General features: G+C 40.7%; 2 protein-coding genes across 2 annotated transcripts in view; one reads left to right on the top strand and one right to left on the bottom strand.

The window, feature by feature from the left end:
• The first annotated feature begins 2,472 nt into the window (after positions 1-2,472).
• CMSS1 (cms1 ribosomal small subunit homolog) overlaps positions 2,473-17,589 on the top strand; it is a 366,127-nt gene continuing 351,010 nt past the window's right edge. Inside the window, exon 1 of the mRNA XM_065423240.1 lies at positions 2,473-2,548. Within this exon, the coding sequence (XP_065279312.1) occupies positions 2,473-2,548 (76 nt within the window). The remainder of the gene's footprint in view (positions 2,549-17,589) is intronic.
• Positions 16,779-17,589, bottom strand: part of FILIP1L (filamin A interacting protein 1 like) — a 121,812-nt gene continuing 121,001 nt past the window's right edge. Inside the window, exon 5 of the mRNA XM_065420446.1 lies at positions 16,779-16,967. Coding sequence (XP_065276518.1) covers positions 16,779-16,967 — 189 coding nt within the window. The remainder of the gene's footprint in view (positions 16,968-17,589) is intronic.

The raw sequence follows: 17,589 nt of genomic DNA, 5'->3' as shown, positions 1-17,589 counted from the left end.
TTAAGTGGGAGTACGTTAAGTGAGGAGTTACTGTATCATAATAATACTTGCCCTCCATAATAATAATAATAATTAATAATTATTAAGCCTACATGTAACTCCCCTGTAGCCTTGAAATGCACACACTCTCTCTCCTCTCCCCAAAAAGAGTTTGGTAGCAGGCCCTGACTGTTAACAAACGGGGTTAGATTAATTTCTATGGAGCAATAGTGCCATCCCATGATTATTTAAGGTTACTACACATGTATATTCTATTGCCTTAGGCCAGTGGTTCTCAACCACTGGCCCGAGGCCCCCTGGGGGGCATGAGCACATTTCAGGGGATTCATCAAGCAAAGCTGGCATTAGACTTGCTGAGCCCCAAGGCAGAAAGCTGAAGCCCCATCACCTGGGGCTGAAGCCTGAGTAACAGCTTCATGGGGGCCCTAGGCAATTGCCCTGCTTGCTACCCCCTAACGCCAGCCCTGTCTTTTATATGAGAATAAACAGTTTTTGTGGCACAGGTGGGCCATGGAGTTTTTACAGTGTGTGTGTGTGGGGGGGGGGGGGGGGGTCTCATAAAGAAAAAGGTTGAGAACCCCTGCCTTAGGCTATATTTCATGTATTCCATGTATATAAATCTATTATTGATCAGATGATAAATGTGTGGCTTCTTTTTACAGCATATTCATTTGTTGCATCTGATCATTGTATTTATCTGCTCTTTTGTTATTTGTGTACTTTAATTGCTTTTGCAAACAGTAGACTATACATATAATAATATTTAAAATGAAGACTCTGCTTATAAACATTGTGCTTCACTCAGACTAAGTGAACGATGTTTCCTTGAGTTTATTAGCATGATCTTTGGCCACAATCCTGAAAACACACACATACTTAACTTTACTAATGTGAATAGTTCCATTGATATCAACAACACTGCTCACAGTAGTAAAGTTAAGCCCATACATAAGTGTTTGCTGGACCAGGCCTTTAATTCTCATTAATATGTTAATTAATATCTGTTACTAATATTTCACTGCCTTCAAGTAGAATTGTTAAATCTTAAGACTGAGACCACGTTTCCTTTACTAGCAATGGGGCTTTGAATTGATTCCAGAGATTGTAAATACATTGCAAGATTATGCTGTTCTGTACACTTCCAAGGATATTTGAAGATTTACACTCAAATAAAGGACCAAATAGTATTACATATCATGAGAGAAGACAATAGTTTCAAAGCAATTGCTACTGAATTAGTTATTGCATAAATATGATTTTTATCTTTATAAGAAGTATTTATTACATACAAATATATGTATTGCAAGATAAATAAAATAAGATATTGCAAGATATTGTGTAAATGTAAATGTCCCAAGATACTTTTCATAGCCAGTTACATTGTATGGCCTTGATATTGCACATTTTTAGGAAACTGCATAACTTCATTTAGTTGGTTGAGTAGTCCCATTGACTTCAGTGGAACTACAGTTGTGACTAAAATTACACAATTCCTTAAGTGTTTGCAGGATCATTGTTCTATATGTGAAGGGGTGAAAAAGTTACAGGGTTACAATATATTTTCACATATTTATAGTCCTCTCTCAGGCAAGAGGTTATGAAGCATCACAGTAAAGAAAGTAGGTATCTCCACACCCAGGTGCAAACAAGACACGTGCAGTCTGACTTAAATAAACATCATGAATGGTTTAGTTCTATCTGCAGCTCCTTTCCCCCCCTTGCAATCTTTGATTAACTTGATTGCAGTGCTTGAAAATTGAACACCTATTTTTTCTTACTACTTACTAATAAAAGAGTTGTAAAATATGTATGGTGAACTAAGGATAGTAAATAATTTCAATATTACATGATGTAAAGCATCCTTAAACCTGCCAGACACATGCATATGTGCACAGATATGTAAGTACACTGCAGACTCATCATCTATCCATACTACACATACCATTTGTGCCCTACCCCGCCCTTTTAAAATGCCGGTCTTTTTCCCAAGCTGTCCATCCGAAAAGTTCTCCTTCACTGCTGGTTTTCAAGAGAGTTAAAAGAAATTTCCCTGTTTTTCTCCCCACCAAACGTGTCTAAGTAGAGGGTCTTATGTCTGCGCTAACTCTGCATGCACAGGTGCATATGCACACATCACATCCCCCTGCGTGCACAAGTGCGGACACACTATGTGCACGGACTTAAACACACCACGCAGACACCACACATATCTGCGCCTGCACCACGTGTGCACAGGACTCCCGTGCACGCCGCGCGTAGACAGCCCGGCTGCTGAGCCCTTTGCTTTACGCGCGCCCTTCGCCGCAAACCCGTCCCGCTGAGCCAGGCTTGGTAGCGAGGGGGGAGGGGGCGTGTCTCTGGCGGGAGAGGGCGGTGTCAGCAGCCGGCAGCGGCGCCCCCTGGAGCTGGTGCTGGGTTCCTCCCGGACGGTGTAGGGTAGCGGCGGCGTGGCCTGCGGTGCGGCTGGGACACATGGGGGACGCACTGGACGAGCCTTGGTGGGCGCCTCAGCCCGGAACACACAGTAGCAGCGACGGCAATAGCCCAGGTATCTGCTCGCCACGTGGGGCGCTTGTTCCTCCCTTTGCTGGGCTCACAGCAGCAGCCCCCTTCACTGGACTCCCCCTCCCCCTTTCATTCCCTTCACTTTCCTCGTCTCCCTCACCTCCCTTCCTTCCTCACCTTTCTCGCTCACACAGACGACTCCTCATTTCCTCTCAGCGTGCCCCCATTGCTCCTTCCTTCTCTCCAGCGGCCCTTCCTTCCTCCCGTCTCCCCTCCTCTCTCCTCCAGAGCTGGGTGCAAACATTTCAAGTCTGCTTGTAAACAAAATGTCCAGTCTACATTCCCCTTCCGCGGGAGGAGTTATAAATAGAAAACATTAAACAGAAATAGTCACTGAAATTAGGGTGACCAGACAGCAAGTGTGAAAAATCAGGACAGGGGGTGGGGGGTAATAGGAGCCTATATAAGAAAAGGACCCAAAAATCGGGACATCTGGTCACCCTAACTGAAATAGACAATTTATATTTAAATAAAGATGGGGGAGAGGAACTGGATGCTTTGAGGTTAGAGCTTAACTGGTCCCTGGCTTTATTAAGCTTATAAAGTATATTCTCTTCTGATTTGGGACTTCTGGTCTTCTTCTGGGTATTGGCAGGGCTGAGTACTGTACACTGATGATACTTAGGTTTCTAAAAGGCTTTTGAAATGTGGCATTTATAAAACCTTTGGAGGTAAACACGTACAGCAGCTGGTGGGACTGGTCGCTGTTTATCACTAGTGTCATGTATCTCAGAAGGATAGGAACTGAATTCTCAACTCTTCCCTCAACCACATTATTTGGTTGATGCTCTACAACTGCTTTGCCTGATGATGATAATTACATAAGAACATAAGAAAGGCCGTACCGGGTCAGACCAAAGGTCCATCTAGCCCAGTATCCTGTCTACCGACAGTGGCCAATGCCAGGTGCCCCAGAGGGAGTGAACCTAACAGGTAATGATCAAGTGATCTCTCTCCTGCCATCCATCTCCACCCTCTGACAGACAGAGGCTAGGGACACCATTCCTTACCCATCCTGGCTAATAGCCATTAATGGACTTAACCACCATGAATTTATCCAGTTCTCTTTTAAACTCTGTTATAGTCCTAGCCTTCACAACCTCCTCAGGTAAGGAGTTCCACAAGTTGACTGTGCGCTGCGTGAAGAAGAACTTCCTTTTATTTGTTTTAAACCTGCTGCCTATTAATTTCATTTGATGACCCCTAGTTCTTGTATTATGGGAATAAGTAAATAACTTTTCCTTATCCACTTTCTCCACATCACTCATGATTTTATATACCTCTATCATATCCCCCCTTAGTCTCCTCTTTTCTAAGCTGAAGAGTCCTAGCCTCTTTAATCTCTCCTCATATGGGACCCGTTCCAAACCCTTAATCATTTTAGTTGCCCTTTTCTGAACCTTTTCTAGTGCCAGTATATCTTTTTTGAGATGAGGAGACCACATCTGTACGCAGTATTCGAGATGAGGGCGTACCATCGATTTATATAAGGGCAATAATATATTCTCAGTCTTATTCTCTATCCCCTTTTTAATGATTCCTAACATCCTGTTTGCTTTTTTGACCACCTCTGCACACTGCGTGGACATTTTCAGAGAACTATCCACGATGACTCCAAGATCTTTTTCCTGACTTGTTGTAGCTAAATTAGCCCCATCATATTGGGGTTATTTTTTCCAATGTGCATTACTTTACATTTATCCACATTGAATTTCATTTGCCATTTTGTTGCCCAATCACTTAGTTTTTGAGATCTTTTTGAAGTTCTTCACAGTCTGCTTTGGACTTAACTATCTTGAGCAGTTTAGTATCATCTGCAAACTTTGCCACCTCACTGTTTACCCCTTTCTCCAGATCATTTATGAATAAGTTGAATAGGATCGGTCCGAGGACTGACCCTTGGGGAACACCACTAGTTACCCCTCTCCATTCTGAGAATTTACCATTAATTCCTACCCTTTGTTCCTTGTCTTTTAACCAGTTCTCAATCCATGAAAGGACCTTCCCTTTTATCCCATGGCAGCTTAATTTACATAAGAGCCTTTGGTGAGGGACCTTGTCAAAGGCTTTCTGGAAATCTAAGTACACTATGTCCACTGGATCCCCCTTGTCCACATGTTTGTTGACCCCTTCAAAGAATTCTAATAGATTAGTAAGACACGATTTCCTTTTACAGAAACCATGTTGACTATTGCTCAACAGTTTATGTTTTTCTATGTGTCGGACAATTTTATTCTTAACTATTGTTTCGACTAATTTGCCCGGTACAGACGTTAGACTTACCGGTCTGTAATTGCCGGGATCACCTCTAGAGCCCTTTTTAAATATTGGCGTTACATTAGCTAACTTCCAGTCATTGGGTACAGAAGCTGATTTAAAGGACAGGTTACAAACCTTAGTTAACAGTTCCGCAACTTCACATTTGAGTTCTTTCAGAACTATTGGGTGAATGCCATCTGGTCCCGGTGACTTGTTAATGTTAAGTTTATCAATTAATTCCAAAACCTCCTCTCGTGACACTTCAATCCGTGACAGTTCCTCAGATTTGTCACCTACAAAAGCCAGCTCAGGTTTGGGAATCTCCCTAACATCCTCAGCCATGAAGACTGAAGCAAAGAATCCATTTAGTTTCTCCGCAATGACTTTATCGTCTTTAAGCGCTCCTTTTGTATCTCGATCATCAAGGGGCCCCACTGGTTGTTTAGCAGGCTTCCTGCTTCTGATGTACTTAAAAAACATTTTGTTATTACCTTTGGAGTTTTTGGCTAGCCGTTCTTCAAACTCCTCTTTGGCTTTTCTTATTACATTCTTGCACTTAATTTGGCAGCGTTTATGCTCCTTTCTATTTGCCTCACTAGGATTTGACTTCCACTTTTTAAAGGAAGTCTTTTTATCTCTCACTGCTTCTTTTACATGGTTGTTAAGCCACAGTGGCTCTTTTTTAGTTCTTTTACTGTGTTTCTTAATTTGGGGTATACATTGAAGTTGGGCCTCTATTATGGTGTCTTTAAAAAGCACCCATGCAGCTTGCAGGGATTTCACTTTAGTCACTGTACCTTTTAACTTCTGTTTAACTAACCCCCTCATTTTTGCATAGTTCCCCCTTTTGAAATTAAATGCCACAGTGTTGGGCTGTTGAGATGTTCTTCCCACCACAGGGATGTTGAATGCTATTGTATTATGGTCACTATTTCCAAGCGGTCCTGCTATAGTTACCTCTTGGACCAGCTCCTGCGCTCCACTCAGGACTAAATCTAGAGTTGCCTCTCCCCTTGTGGGTTCCCGTACCAGCTGCTCCATGAAGCAGTCATTTAAAGTATCGAGAAATGTTATCTCTGCATTTTGTCCTGAAGTGAAATGTTCCCAGTCAATATGGGGATAATTGAAATCCCCCACTATTATTGAGTTCTTAATTTTGATAGCCTCTCTAATTTCCCTTAGCATTTCATCATCACTATCACCGTCCTGGTCAGGTGGTCGATAATAGATCCCTAATGTTATATTCTTAGAGCATGAAATTTCTATCCATAGAGATTCTATGGAACATGCAGATTTGCTTAAGATTTTTACTTCATTTGATTGTACATTTTCTTTCACATATAGTGCCACTCCCCCCCTGCACGACCTGTTCTGTCCTTCCGATATATTTTGTACCCCGGAATGATTGTGTCCCATTGATTGCTCTCAGTCCACCAGGTTTCTGTGATGCCTATTATATCAATATCCTCCTTTATCACAAGGCACTCTAGTTCACCCATCTTATTAGACAGACTTCTAGCATTTGTGTACAAGCACTTTAAAAACTTGTCACTGTTTATTTGTCTGCCCTTTTCTGATGTATCAGATTCTTTTTTATCTGATCTGGCCCCTACTTTATCCTCTTCCATCCTCTGCTCCTGACTATAACCTGGAGATTCTCTATCATTAGACTGTCCCCTAAGAGAAGTCTCTGTCCGATCCACATGCTCCTCTGCAGCAGTCGGCTTTCCCCCATCTCCTAGTTTAAAAACTGCTCTACAACCTTTTTAATGTTTAGTGCCAGCAGTCTGGTTCCACTTTGGTTTAGGTGGAGCCCACCCTTCCTGTATAGGCTCCCCCCATTCCAGAAGTTTCCCCAGTTCCTAATGAATGTAAACCCCTCCTCTCTACACCAATAATAATTAATATTATTATTAATATATAGCTCTTATAGTGCTTTTTCATCAGTAGATCTCAAAGCACGTTAGAAAGGATATCTATTAAGGTATTAGGCTGCTGCCAAACTGTTACAGTTAACATTGATGAGGTTTTTTTTTTTTTAAATGTAATGTCTACACTGCATTGTAAATCTGGGTCTGCTAAACGAGTGGTCTTGGACCTGTCCCATAGTGGGACTCAGACCCATGCATCTTGACAGGTTTGCAGGCCTGAGTCCTAAGAGGTTTCTGGCATGAGCCAGAAGGATTTGTGTGTGAACATTATGGGGTTTGGTCCTAAACCTGAGTATGAGCCTGGTCTAATTATGGTACAAATATAACTGAATTGGAGGACCTACCTAAAATATGGTTAAATTCTGTCTACGACTGGTTCTCAACCAGATGTACGTGTACCCTTAGGGGTACGCAGAGGTCTTCCAGGGGGTACATCAGCTCATCTAGATATTTGTCTAGTTTTACAAGAGGCTGCATAAAAAGCACTAGCAAAGTCAGTACAAACTAAAATTTCATACAGAAAATGACTTGTTTATACGGCTCTATATACTATACACTGAAATGCAAGTACAATATTTATATTCCAATTGATTTATTTTATTATTATAAGGTAAAAATGAGAAAGTAAGCCATTTTTTCAGTGATAGTGTGCTGTAACACTTTTGTATTTTTATATCTGATTTTGTAAGCAAGTAATTTTTAAATGAGATGTAACTTGGGGGTATGCAAGAGAAATCAGACTCCTGAAAGGCGTACAGTAGTTTGGAAAGGTTGAGAGCCACTGGTCTACGCTACAAACTTTAACTGTGTTGCAACTGTTTTAGGTGATAACTGTGTCGTAGTAGGGTCCTCTGAGTTGGTTGTACTGAGGGAACATTAGGGGTTCATAGGTAGGGCTTAGAAATAGAGAGTGTTAAGTGAAATCCTGTGATATGATATCTATATGGTTGGATGGAGTGCTTTGTTTTTGTGAGAGCATCTTGTAATTATTTTATTGTGAAATTTTAGATTTTACAATGATTTATTTTTAAACTTTGAGGGCATACCCGTGGTTCGAGGCACCAGAGAAATACTTCATGAAATCCTCTAGGGACTTCAGTTTTGCTATCTATTTTATGTGGAAGGTGCTCGATACTATGGTGACGGGCAGAAGTATAAAACCCTAAAATAAATTAAAAATAGAATACATTTATGTCACAGCCCTGTCCCCGTGTTGGACTCACATGCTGGGTTCATGTGCATTAAGTTCTCCTCTTCTGGGCCTTAGTAGGCTCTTTCTTTGGCCTCTAGGCTCACTGCCTGGGCATTGATTCTCTGTCTGGTACCCTCTTCATAAGTTGGACTGTGTAGCCTAGCTGCCTTAGCCCCAGGACCAGTGCTTCACTTCCCTGTAGATTAAGCACATCCTTTTCAGAGCTCCACTCTAGTGTGTGTCACAGTTACTGGGTTAGCTGCACTGCTGTCCCTTCTTGGGGTCTCTCTGAGTGCATCCCACAGGCATCAGGCCTTCACCCTGCTGGAGTGGAATTCCACAATTCACCCACTCTCAGACCCCAGGACCTGGGTTACACCCCTTTGGTAACTAACCATGACCAAGTCAGCAGATCCAACTGCCGATGGACCCTGCCAGCGTTTCCCTTTGGGAGCTGGTGACAGCAGTTGACGAAGTGACTCAAAACAGCCTCTTCAAAACAAAGTTTTGTTCATTCATTTCTCAAAGGCACAAAGTATTTAGACTGAAGTGTAACAAGAGTAAAAGGGCTACGTGCAAAGGTGGTGTTTATACTTTTGTAAGTTCCCCTCAGCTCAGTTTAAGTTAATCTCTTGCCGTGAGTATCAGCTTGTCTTGCTCACAGCATCTGTATCTCTGTGTGTCTCAGTCACGCTGTCAATCTTTTCACTGACACATCCTGGCCAGCCTCTCTCAGCTTACCCTCTAAGCTGCCTCCCTTTTCTAGGGTCTTTAGTTTTTTTGCCTCCTTTGATCCCAGGCTTGTGGAGGATGCCCCATTCTAGCCTGGATGGAGCTAACCATTGTTATCTTACCTCCTTTGAAGTTGGGTACATCAGAGCTATCTTGTCTGTGTCATTGTTTTACCTTTCCTGGATTTCTTAACGACCCCCCTTTTCTAGCCTCCTTTGATTCAACTGTATGTATCCAGGAAGTGTTAATGCTAAACTGAACAGGGAAACAGAGTCACATATAATATTTATAAAAATATAATACAGACATTTTCTCATTTTGTCACAGTGAGTACTCCTGTTTACAGTTTAATTGTTCAGGGACACGTGGTTGAAGCCAGTAGGACACAGACTTTGCAGAGGGATTTCTTAAATTAGTCACTCTTTATTTGAGACAGCGCAAGAGATATACAGATCCATGTAAAATAAGAAACACCTCTATGCCATTCCCTGCCTGAGTTTACTCACCACTCTTTCGCATTCTTTGGGATTTGGTCATTGTCCTTTCAGGCTTCCAAATCCCCTCTCCTGGGCTTCTCTCCTCCTGTACACATTTCTCTTGGTGAGAGAGAGCTGGTCCTTTTATAACTTCTAGTCTTCTTTCCATGTGAACCTCCTGGTCAGCCTCAAGGTCCCCCTCATGTGATCTGATGCTTGGTTACCACCCACCTGGAGTCCAGATTTGAAAAACTGGTTTATTGCAGCTTTGGCCACACTCTTTGGCATAGCCACTGCTCAGCTAGGGTAGGGGCAGGACCTATTCAGTTGTTTGTGGTTCTTAAAGACTGTATCAGTCAGAGGCAGGTACTCAGGCGCTGCTCCCTCTCTCCTTAACATAAGAAGTGTGATGTATGAATACATGCAAAAGGCAGTCAAACAGCCTAAATATACAGAGTTCATAACATGAAACTGGAATTCATAAGTTGTACATAGATAAGTCCCCCAAATTGTCTTATAAAAATGATGGACCATAAATCTTATTGGAATACATCATAAAATCTCACAAGAGTGAGGTGTGGTATAAACTGATGTCAACTGGATGATGTTTCAAAAATTGCCAATTTTGTGCCACTGCGTGGATGGTAATATCCTGAATTATTGGTGCAGGGCCACATATACTTGTAATGGATTGCATTACTGGAGTAAAAAGTGTTCCACTCTAATAATACTCTCAGTGCTCTTATCCTGTAAGGCTTTGAATTCCAAGTGCTGAATTTCAGACTGTTTTTCACTTCTGTGTTGTAACTCTCAGTAATAAAATGTTCTGTTAACATTAAAGCTGCCTTGTATCCAGCTCTCTGTGACTTGCTGAATACAGATTATTATTTTTGTTACTACTACTACATGTTCATGTTTGGCAAGGTAAAGTGAGGTGGACTCTTGTTGCCTAGACATTTGATGTTGGAAGCGAGCAGCAAAAATGAAACAAAAAACACTTCTGAAATTTAATATGGTGAATTCACAGGCTTGTGAAAAGGGCTGTAAGCACTGACCCGGAGTGCATGCTCTTCCTCTTCCCCTCCCCATATCAATACATTGTGCTTGTGCCCATTGTTTTTAGCCCTGAGGCTAACTGCTCCATGCTGTGCCAGTAGTTATTGCAGAATATTCATCCAAAAATAAAATATGGTTGGTCCAACTGGAAGTGTAAGTGTAATGACATAAAATGTGGAGCTCAAGAAGCAGTGTTCTTTTTTTACTGAGAACATTACATGAAAGAGCACTAAAAGTTCTGAGTACCTAAGCATCTTTTCCCATCATTTAATCCACATAATATGATGATACTGGCATACAGCCAGCTACAGCAGTTATTTTACAGTCCATTAAAGAATTACTAAAGAATTGAATTTTCAGATAGCATGTTTGAGTATTACTGTGCAAGATGCTATTTGGGAACAGAATATAAGCAGCTTTCTAGGTCGTGTAAGTCCTGGAAGGTGGTGGATCTGGGCTCCATGGCAGTCTTACCTAATCAGAGCCCAGTAATGTTAAGTGGTAATAAAAACTTGCAGTGAACAAATTGGCATGTGGTATATAGTTGCATCATCATTCTTAGCTCCATTTATGCTGAATTCTCCATCAATTATCCCGTGGATAGGACTTTGAAGTAAGAATTTTTTGAAACCTGTCAACCATAAACATATAAGTACTTGGTTTCTAGAACACACAGGATAATAATCTGTCATGATGGTTACTGAAGTGAAGTCCCAAAGTGTGCTCTAGCAAATTGAATGTAAAGCATGAATGTGGAGGAAATTATATGGTAGATACATAGGAGCCCTTTTTCTCTCAAAATCTCTGATATTATTTTGGTATTGTACTTGATTCCCTCTTTATTTGGAGATCTCTATATAATTTTGTTCTCTGTAGTGTGCGTTAGTAGTGGGAACAGGTGATTACTGTACAGATCACAATCTGCAGTCTACATCCTGTATCTGTGCTCCTGTCATCAGGGTCCCTATATGGAACCAGTTGCTGCCACATGCAAGTACTTAGTTTGATACAAGTCACCAGTAAGTTATGAAGCTGTTATAGAATTTTCCATTATTTTAATTCACTTTATTCTCTGCATAGGATGGATGAAAAGTCTAATGTTCAGTTTAGACTGCATAAGATGGACAATATAGAATGCGTTTACATTGTTTGACATGTAGGAGGAAATCAGAATTTACAGTGTGAGATGCATACATTTAAAATATCCTGCCAACTTTGGGATTAAAAAAATAAAATGCTATTTTCTTGTCTAAACTTATTGTTCAGATTTTTTAAAAAGCACTTTTCCTAATGCTGAAGGCGCTTATCAGAATAATATTTAAGATTCACAACTAAAACACCAGTATACATTGACAAGCCCATCCAGACCAACTCCAATGCACAAAATATAAACCAACCAATGGGATAAGCTTCTTTTTCCAACCAATGCATTCCCTGTCAACCTCCCCCAGCAGCGTGTTCTGTACCTTAGCAAAATTTAAAGTTAGAAGAAAACACCCATTAAAACAAAGGGTTTGTTTGAAACAGATTTTCAAATTCACCTAATGGGGAATAAAAAACACAAAATATATATCCAAGCAGATAATATGGAAGTGGTCATTTGTGTATTTTTGGCCACACCATTAGAATGATTTATTATGTCAACTCCTCTTTCATGATTATATCCTCACAACTGTTGAAGAAGAAAAAATTATTTTGATAGTAGTTCTCACTTTTTTATGCTGTTTGTAAGTGATTAATTATGCAATAATTTTTAAGGCTGGAAGGGACCATTATGATAATCTAGCCTGAAGAACCACACCCAAAAATTTCTGCATCAAGCCCATAACTTCTATAATCGGAGATAGGGGTTCTAACTTAAAGCAAGTGAGTTGGTGTGCTTGCTTCACAGCCAATTGCTACATTGTGGAATATCAAAAAGAATGTTCAGTGTAATATCTCCTCCCCCATTATCTTTCAGATAGATGCAAGTTTGGTAAATTAAATAATTAGAAGGAAGTCTATAGGTTTCTTCTTATATCTGAGGAAACTAGTTCTTGACTATTTCCTGTAATTTTATCACAAAATACACCATGTAGGGAGAATTCTGAATACATTTCTCACTAGATTGACTCTTTAATGTTTAAGTACTGAGGGGGAATTTCTGATCAGTTGTTTAGAGCCGTACATATTGCGGTCACACATTTGCAGAGATTGCCACAACTGTGCTTGTATGATGTGTTGCCATAATGTCTTTGATTAAAGTAATTTAAAGTTCTAACTATGAAATTAAAAAATAGTGTTGGTTGGGTGCCAGGATGTTGGTTTTGCCTGGATCAGAACAGTCCTGAGCCTGGTTGCTGTGGTCACCACTGACTTTCACTTAATTTGGGAATTTGAAATTCACTCTCGCTGCAAAAAGATCCACATTAGCCTAATTTCAAAATTGCAGCTGTCCCACAAATCACATTTAGTGGGACCATTGGAATGAGTTCCCTAGAGGGAAAAAGGATGGGGGAGATAGTGACAAGAGGAAGTCAAAGTCATCTGTAGCACAATACCCCATGAATTGGTCAGTGTTACAGGATACACAATATTATACTCTGCAATAGCAGCGTTCTGTTGATTTTCATTTTAGACAAATAGCATCAATATTTTCAATGAACTCTTCTATAGAATTTGTTCACTTTTTCATAATTACAGTTTTGACAATTCATAATGACAATTATCCTTCAAGAAATAAAACAGTATTGTTGTATTCTTATACAACTTGTTTATGTGTAACAGTTTTCAGTATCCTTATAGTAACAGTCCCTTTGCCGGAAAACACAAAGCCTTGTTTTTTTTTATTTATACAAAAGCTGAGCTAAGACTCAAGTAGAAATGATTCTTTTAGCTACATGCATAAATTCAGTAAGAACTGAAAAGGCAGTTGCTATGTGTTGCATGGACTAAAAGTGCCCTTGCAAAAGATCTGTAATAGGTATCAAGTAGACTGATCAAAAACTTCACAAAGATAGAGTTACAGTTGCAGGTACAGATGTTATTTATGTGTGAATGTTTGAGTTTGGTGGGGGGGAAATCCCCCAGGATATTAAGAACTAAGATTGCACTTCTCAATCAGAATAATATATGTTAATCTTAATAAAATAACCACAACTTTAACCCTGCTCCATGAGAGACAGCATGAACAAATGAGATCTAAATACCACAATCCCAGTAAAACTGCAAAGGTTAATACAGCTAATAAGAAAAATAAAAAAGTGAAGTCTCAGTTCTTGCATACACTTTCATAATGCAGTGTTTGCTCACAAACAAGTGTAGTTACATCACATTAGTTAACTAATATGTTAGGGAATTGACCCTTTTCAAATTACATTTTAAAAATTAATGGTGTGCACATCCAGAAGCTCTGCATTTATTTAAGCTCTAGAAATCACATAATCAATAGCAGGTTTCATTCATTCCTCCATTCATAGAATCATAGACATATAAGGCTGGAAAGAACCTGGAGAGGTCATCTAGTCCATCCCCCCTGTGCTGAATCAGGACAAGTATACCTAGACCATTTGACAGATGTTTGTCTCACCTGTTCTGAAAAACCTCCAATGACAGGGACTCCACAACCTCCCTGGATAACCTCTTCCGGTACTTGCTTATCCTTATAGTTAGAAAATTTTTCCTAATATCTAACCTAAATCTCCCTTGCTGCAGATTGTCAATTACTTCTTGACCTACGGTCAGTGGACATGGAGAACAATTGATCACTGTCCTCTCTATAACAACCCTTAACATATTTGAAGACTATCAGTTCACTTCTTAGGCTTCTTTTCTCAAGACTAAACATGCCCAGTTTTTTAAATCTTTCCTCATAGGTTTTCTAAACACTTTATCATTTTTGTTCCTCTCCTCTGGACTCTCTCCAATTTGTTCACATCTTGAAGTGTGGCACCCAAAACAGGACACAGTACTCCAGCTGAGACCTCACTAGTGCTGAGCAGAGTGGAAGATTACTTCGGGGTCTTAAATATGACACTTCTTTTGTTATACCCCAGAATACTAGCATTTTTTTTGCAATTGCATCACCTTGTTGACTCATTCAATTTATGATCCACTATAACCCCCAGATCCTTTTCAGCAGTACTACCACCTGGCCAGTTAGTCCCCATTTTGTAGTTGTGCGTTTGATTTTTCCTTCTGAAGTGTAGTACTTTGCACTAGTCTTTATTTTATTTCATCTGGTTGATTTCAGACCAATTCTCCAATTTGTCAAGGTCATTTTGAATTCTAATCATGCCCTCCAAAATGCTTGCAACCCCTCCCAGCTTGGTGTCATCTGCAGATTTTATAAGCATACTTTTCATTCCGTTATGCAACTCATTAATGAAAATATTGAATAGTACTGGACCCAGGACAGATCCCTGTGGGACCCCTCTAGATACACACTCCCAGTTTGAAAGCAAACTGATAACTACTCTTTGAGTACAGTCTTTCAAGCAGTTGTGCACCTACTTTATAGTAATTTCATCTAGACTACATTTCCCTATTTTGCTTATGAGAGTGTCATGTGGGACTGTGTGAAAAGTCTTACTAAAATCAAGATATGTAATGTCGACTGCTTCCCCCACACACAGTAGGCCAGCAACCCTCTCAAAGAAGGAAATTGGGTTGGTTTGGCATGATTTGTTCTTGACAAATCCACGTGGCTCATCATTTATCACCCTGTTATCCTCTAGGTACAAATAGATTATTCAGTAAATTGTTCCAGTATCTTTCCAGGTATCAACATTATGCTGGCAGGTCTATAATTCCCTGTGTCCTCTTTGTTCCCTTTTTTTAAAGATATAGATACATTTGCCCTTGTCCAGCCCTCTGGGCGTCACTCGTCCTCCAAGGATTATTGCTAGTGGTTCCAAGATTGTTTCAGATAGTTCTGTAAGTATCCTAGAGTGAAACTCTTCAGGCCCTGCCAACTTAAATGCATCTGACTTAACTAAATATTTTGTAACTTGTTCTGTCTTCCTTCTCCCTTGTTGTTAATATTCATTGTGTTAAGCATCTGATCACAATTTAATCCTTTTAATGAAGACTGAAGCAAAATAGGTATTAAACAGCTCAGTCTTCATGGTGTTGTTGGTTATTGGTTCTCCCTCCCTCTCCCCCAGCAGAGTGTGGCAGGGCGATGACTCACTGGTGCGGCGCCTCCTGCTGGTCATCCTGGGAATTGCTCTCCAGGTCTAGAGCGCCCTCTGCTGGCTGATGTCCTGCTTGCCTCAGGCCCCCATGTCCCACCCCTTTACTTTGGGTGCTGCCCCCTGGCAGTACCCCACTCTCCAGGTTTTCCCCTCCCCAGGGAACCCCGAACCCTCTATCCCCACCTCAGTGGCTACTGCCAGTCGCCATCTAGCCCCCAGTCACTGGGGCAGCCTGCAGTCTATGAACCACTCATCATCAGCAAGGGGGTTTGGACCTGCTGCCTTTGCCTACCCCTGGGCTGCCCCTCTGCAACTCCAGTACCTGCTTTAGGCCTTCAGCAAGGCCTGCAGGCTGGGGTTTTTTTCCAGCCTGGAGCTCCCCTGCTCCTCTGGCCTTCCCCCCAGCCCTGCTCCACTCCAAGTACCCTTCTCAGCTCCCAGGCAGCCCAGTCCTTCTCTCTCCAGAGAGAGACTGCCTGAACTACTGCCTCACAGCCCTTTTATAGGGCCAGCTGTAGCCTGATTGGGGCGTGGCCCCAGCTGTGGCTGCTTCCCCAATCAGCCTACCTTTAACCCCTTCAGGGCCGGAGCCGGGTAACCGCCCCGCTACACAGAGGATCAACATTTTTCTTAGTCTTTCTCTTGCTCCTAATCTATTTATAGAATCTCTTCTTATTGCCATTTATGTTCCTTGCTAAATGTTACTCATTTTGTGCCTTAGCCTTTCTGATTTTGTCCCTACATGCTTGTGCTATTCTTTTGTAGTCATCCTTAGCAATTTGTCCATATTTCCACTTTTTGTTGGATTTCTCTTTGCTTTTCCGTTCATTAAAGAACTCTGTGTACGTTCGTGTTGCTCTATTACTATCTTCCTTTCTTTCATTTGTATCGGGATAGTTTGCCAAGTATTATCTTCTCTCACTTAAATTTGAACCTAAAAATATCCACATTGAAACACAATTTCATAAGACCAACTGAAAACAAAATCCATGTGTGATAACTTGTCATTATGATTGTAATCATTGCTGTAAATCTACTAGGGTGGAATTAAGGTTGTGGTTATTAATCGCAGAGGGGTGTGTGTCAAATTTTGGTTTATAATAGAAACTCATTTTGCAATTTAATTTGTCACTTCATGGTAAGGACCAAATTCTGTTGTCATTAAACTTGCGGTAAATCAGGATTTACACTGGAGCACCGAGAGCAGAGTTTGGTCCAGAGAGTGTTACTGATGCATGAGTGTTGCAGTCTTTTTTTACAGACCTGTGAATAGTTTTATCTCACTACTTGTGGAAACATTACCTTTTTCTGAAACAGCCCTTAGAAGTAATTGCTACAGTGATTCACATTACTCAACAAATATATTTTACTCCTGGACATTGCAGAGAGTTGTTTACCTCTTCCCTCCATTTTGAAGGTAAGTGTTAGATACAGTTCTCATGATGTGTCGCTTTCCAGCATTGATTTCTTGGAGTGGTTTGTTGAGATGCCCAGTAGGTGTTTTCACAGGTAATTTAGTCGTGCTCATGGACTTTGGTTTGGGAATCCGAGTAGGAATTGTACGATGGAATACATCAGCAATCTTGAAATAAACCAAGAAAAAATGTAAGCAGTTAGGGTGGGTGGTTTGTATAGTTCTTTAGTGCTCTTTCTCAGCTTTTCAGAAAATAACATATATATTGATCTGATTAAGAACTGTTGTCGTAGTTTTCCTTGTTTTTCTGTTTTGTTTTATTTTTAATGGTACACTGAGGCACATGAAACAATGATAGTTTTTGAATGTGAAAATGATGGGGGAAGAATGAGTGTCTTGTTACTCTTTGGAGACTGTTGAAGGCTTCTTGTCTCTACATGGCAGCAAAGTCTGTGTAATTCAAGAAAAGTCTCAGAAGAGTTTATGGGGTTTTGCAGCAACACAAGTATTTTATTCTTGACTGAGCTATTACAGTCTACAACAAAATGCACCGTGTGGCTAAATCAACTAAATACTGAGTGGAAAAAAATGTATTTTAAAGATGGTCAAAAAGATTTCTGTGCAATGTGATGAGGGGAAAAATGCCAATGCACATCAAGATATATAACCAAAGGCACCATATCATGAAGGACGGATGTGATATTGATAGCACTTCCCTGTACAGCTTTTGGGAGACCTGCCTCAAGTATTGATTTCAGTGCACCCTGCCTTCCAGGGATGCATCATGACA

This window comes from Emys orbicularis, chromosome 1 (assembly GCF_028017835.1).
Source record: "Emys orbicularis isolate rEmyOrb1 chromosome 1, rEmyOrb1.hap1, whole genome shotgun sequence".
Taxonomy (NCBI): domain Eukaryota; kingdom Metazoa; phylum Chordata; order Testudines; family Emydidae; genus Emys; species Emys orbicularis.
The sequence above is the reverse complement of the archived record's forward strand: the minus strand, read 5'-3'. Positions and strand labels throughout refer to the sequence as shown.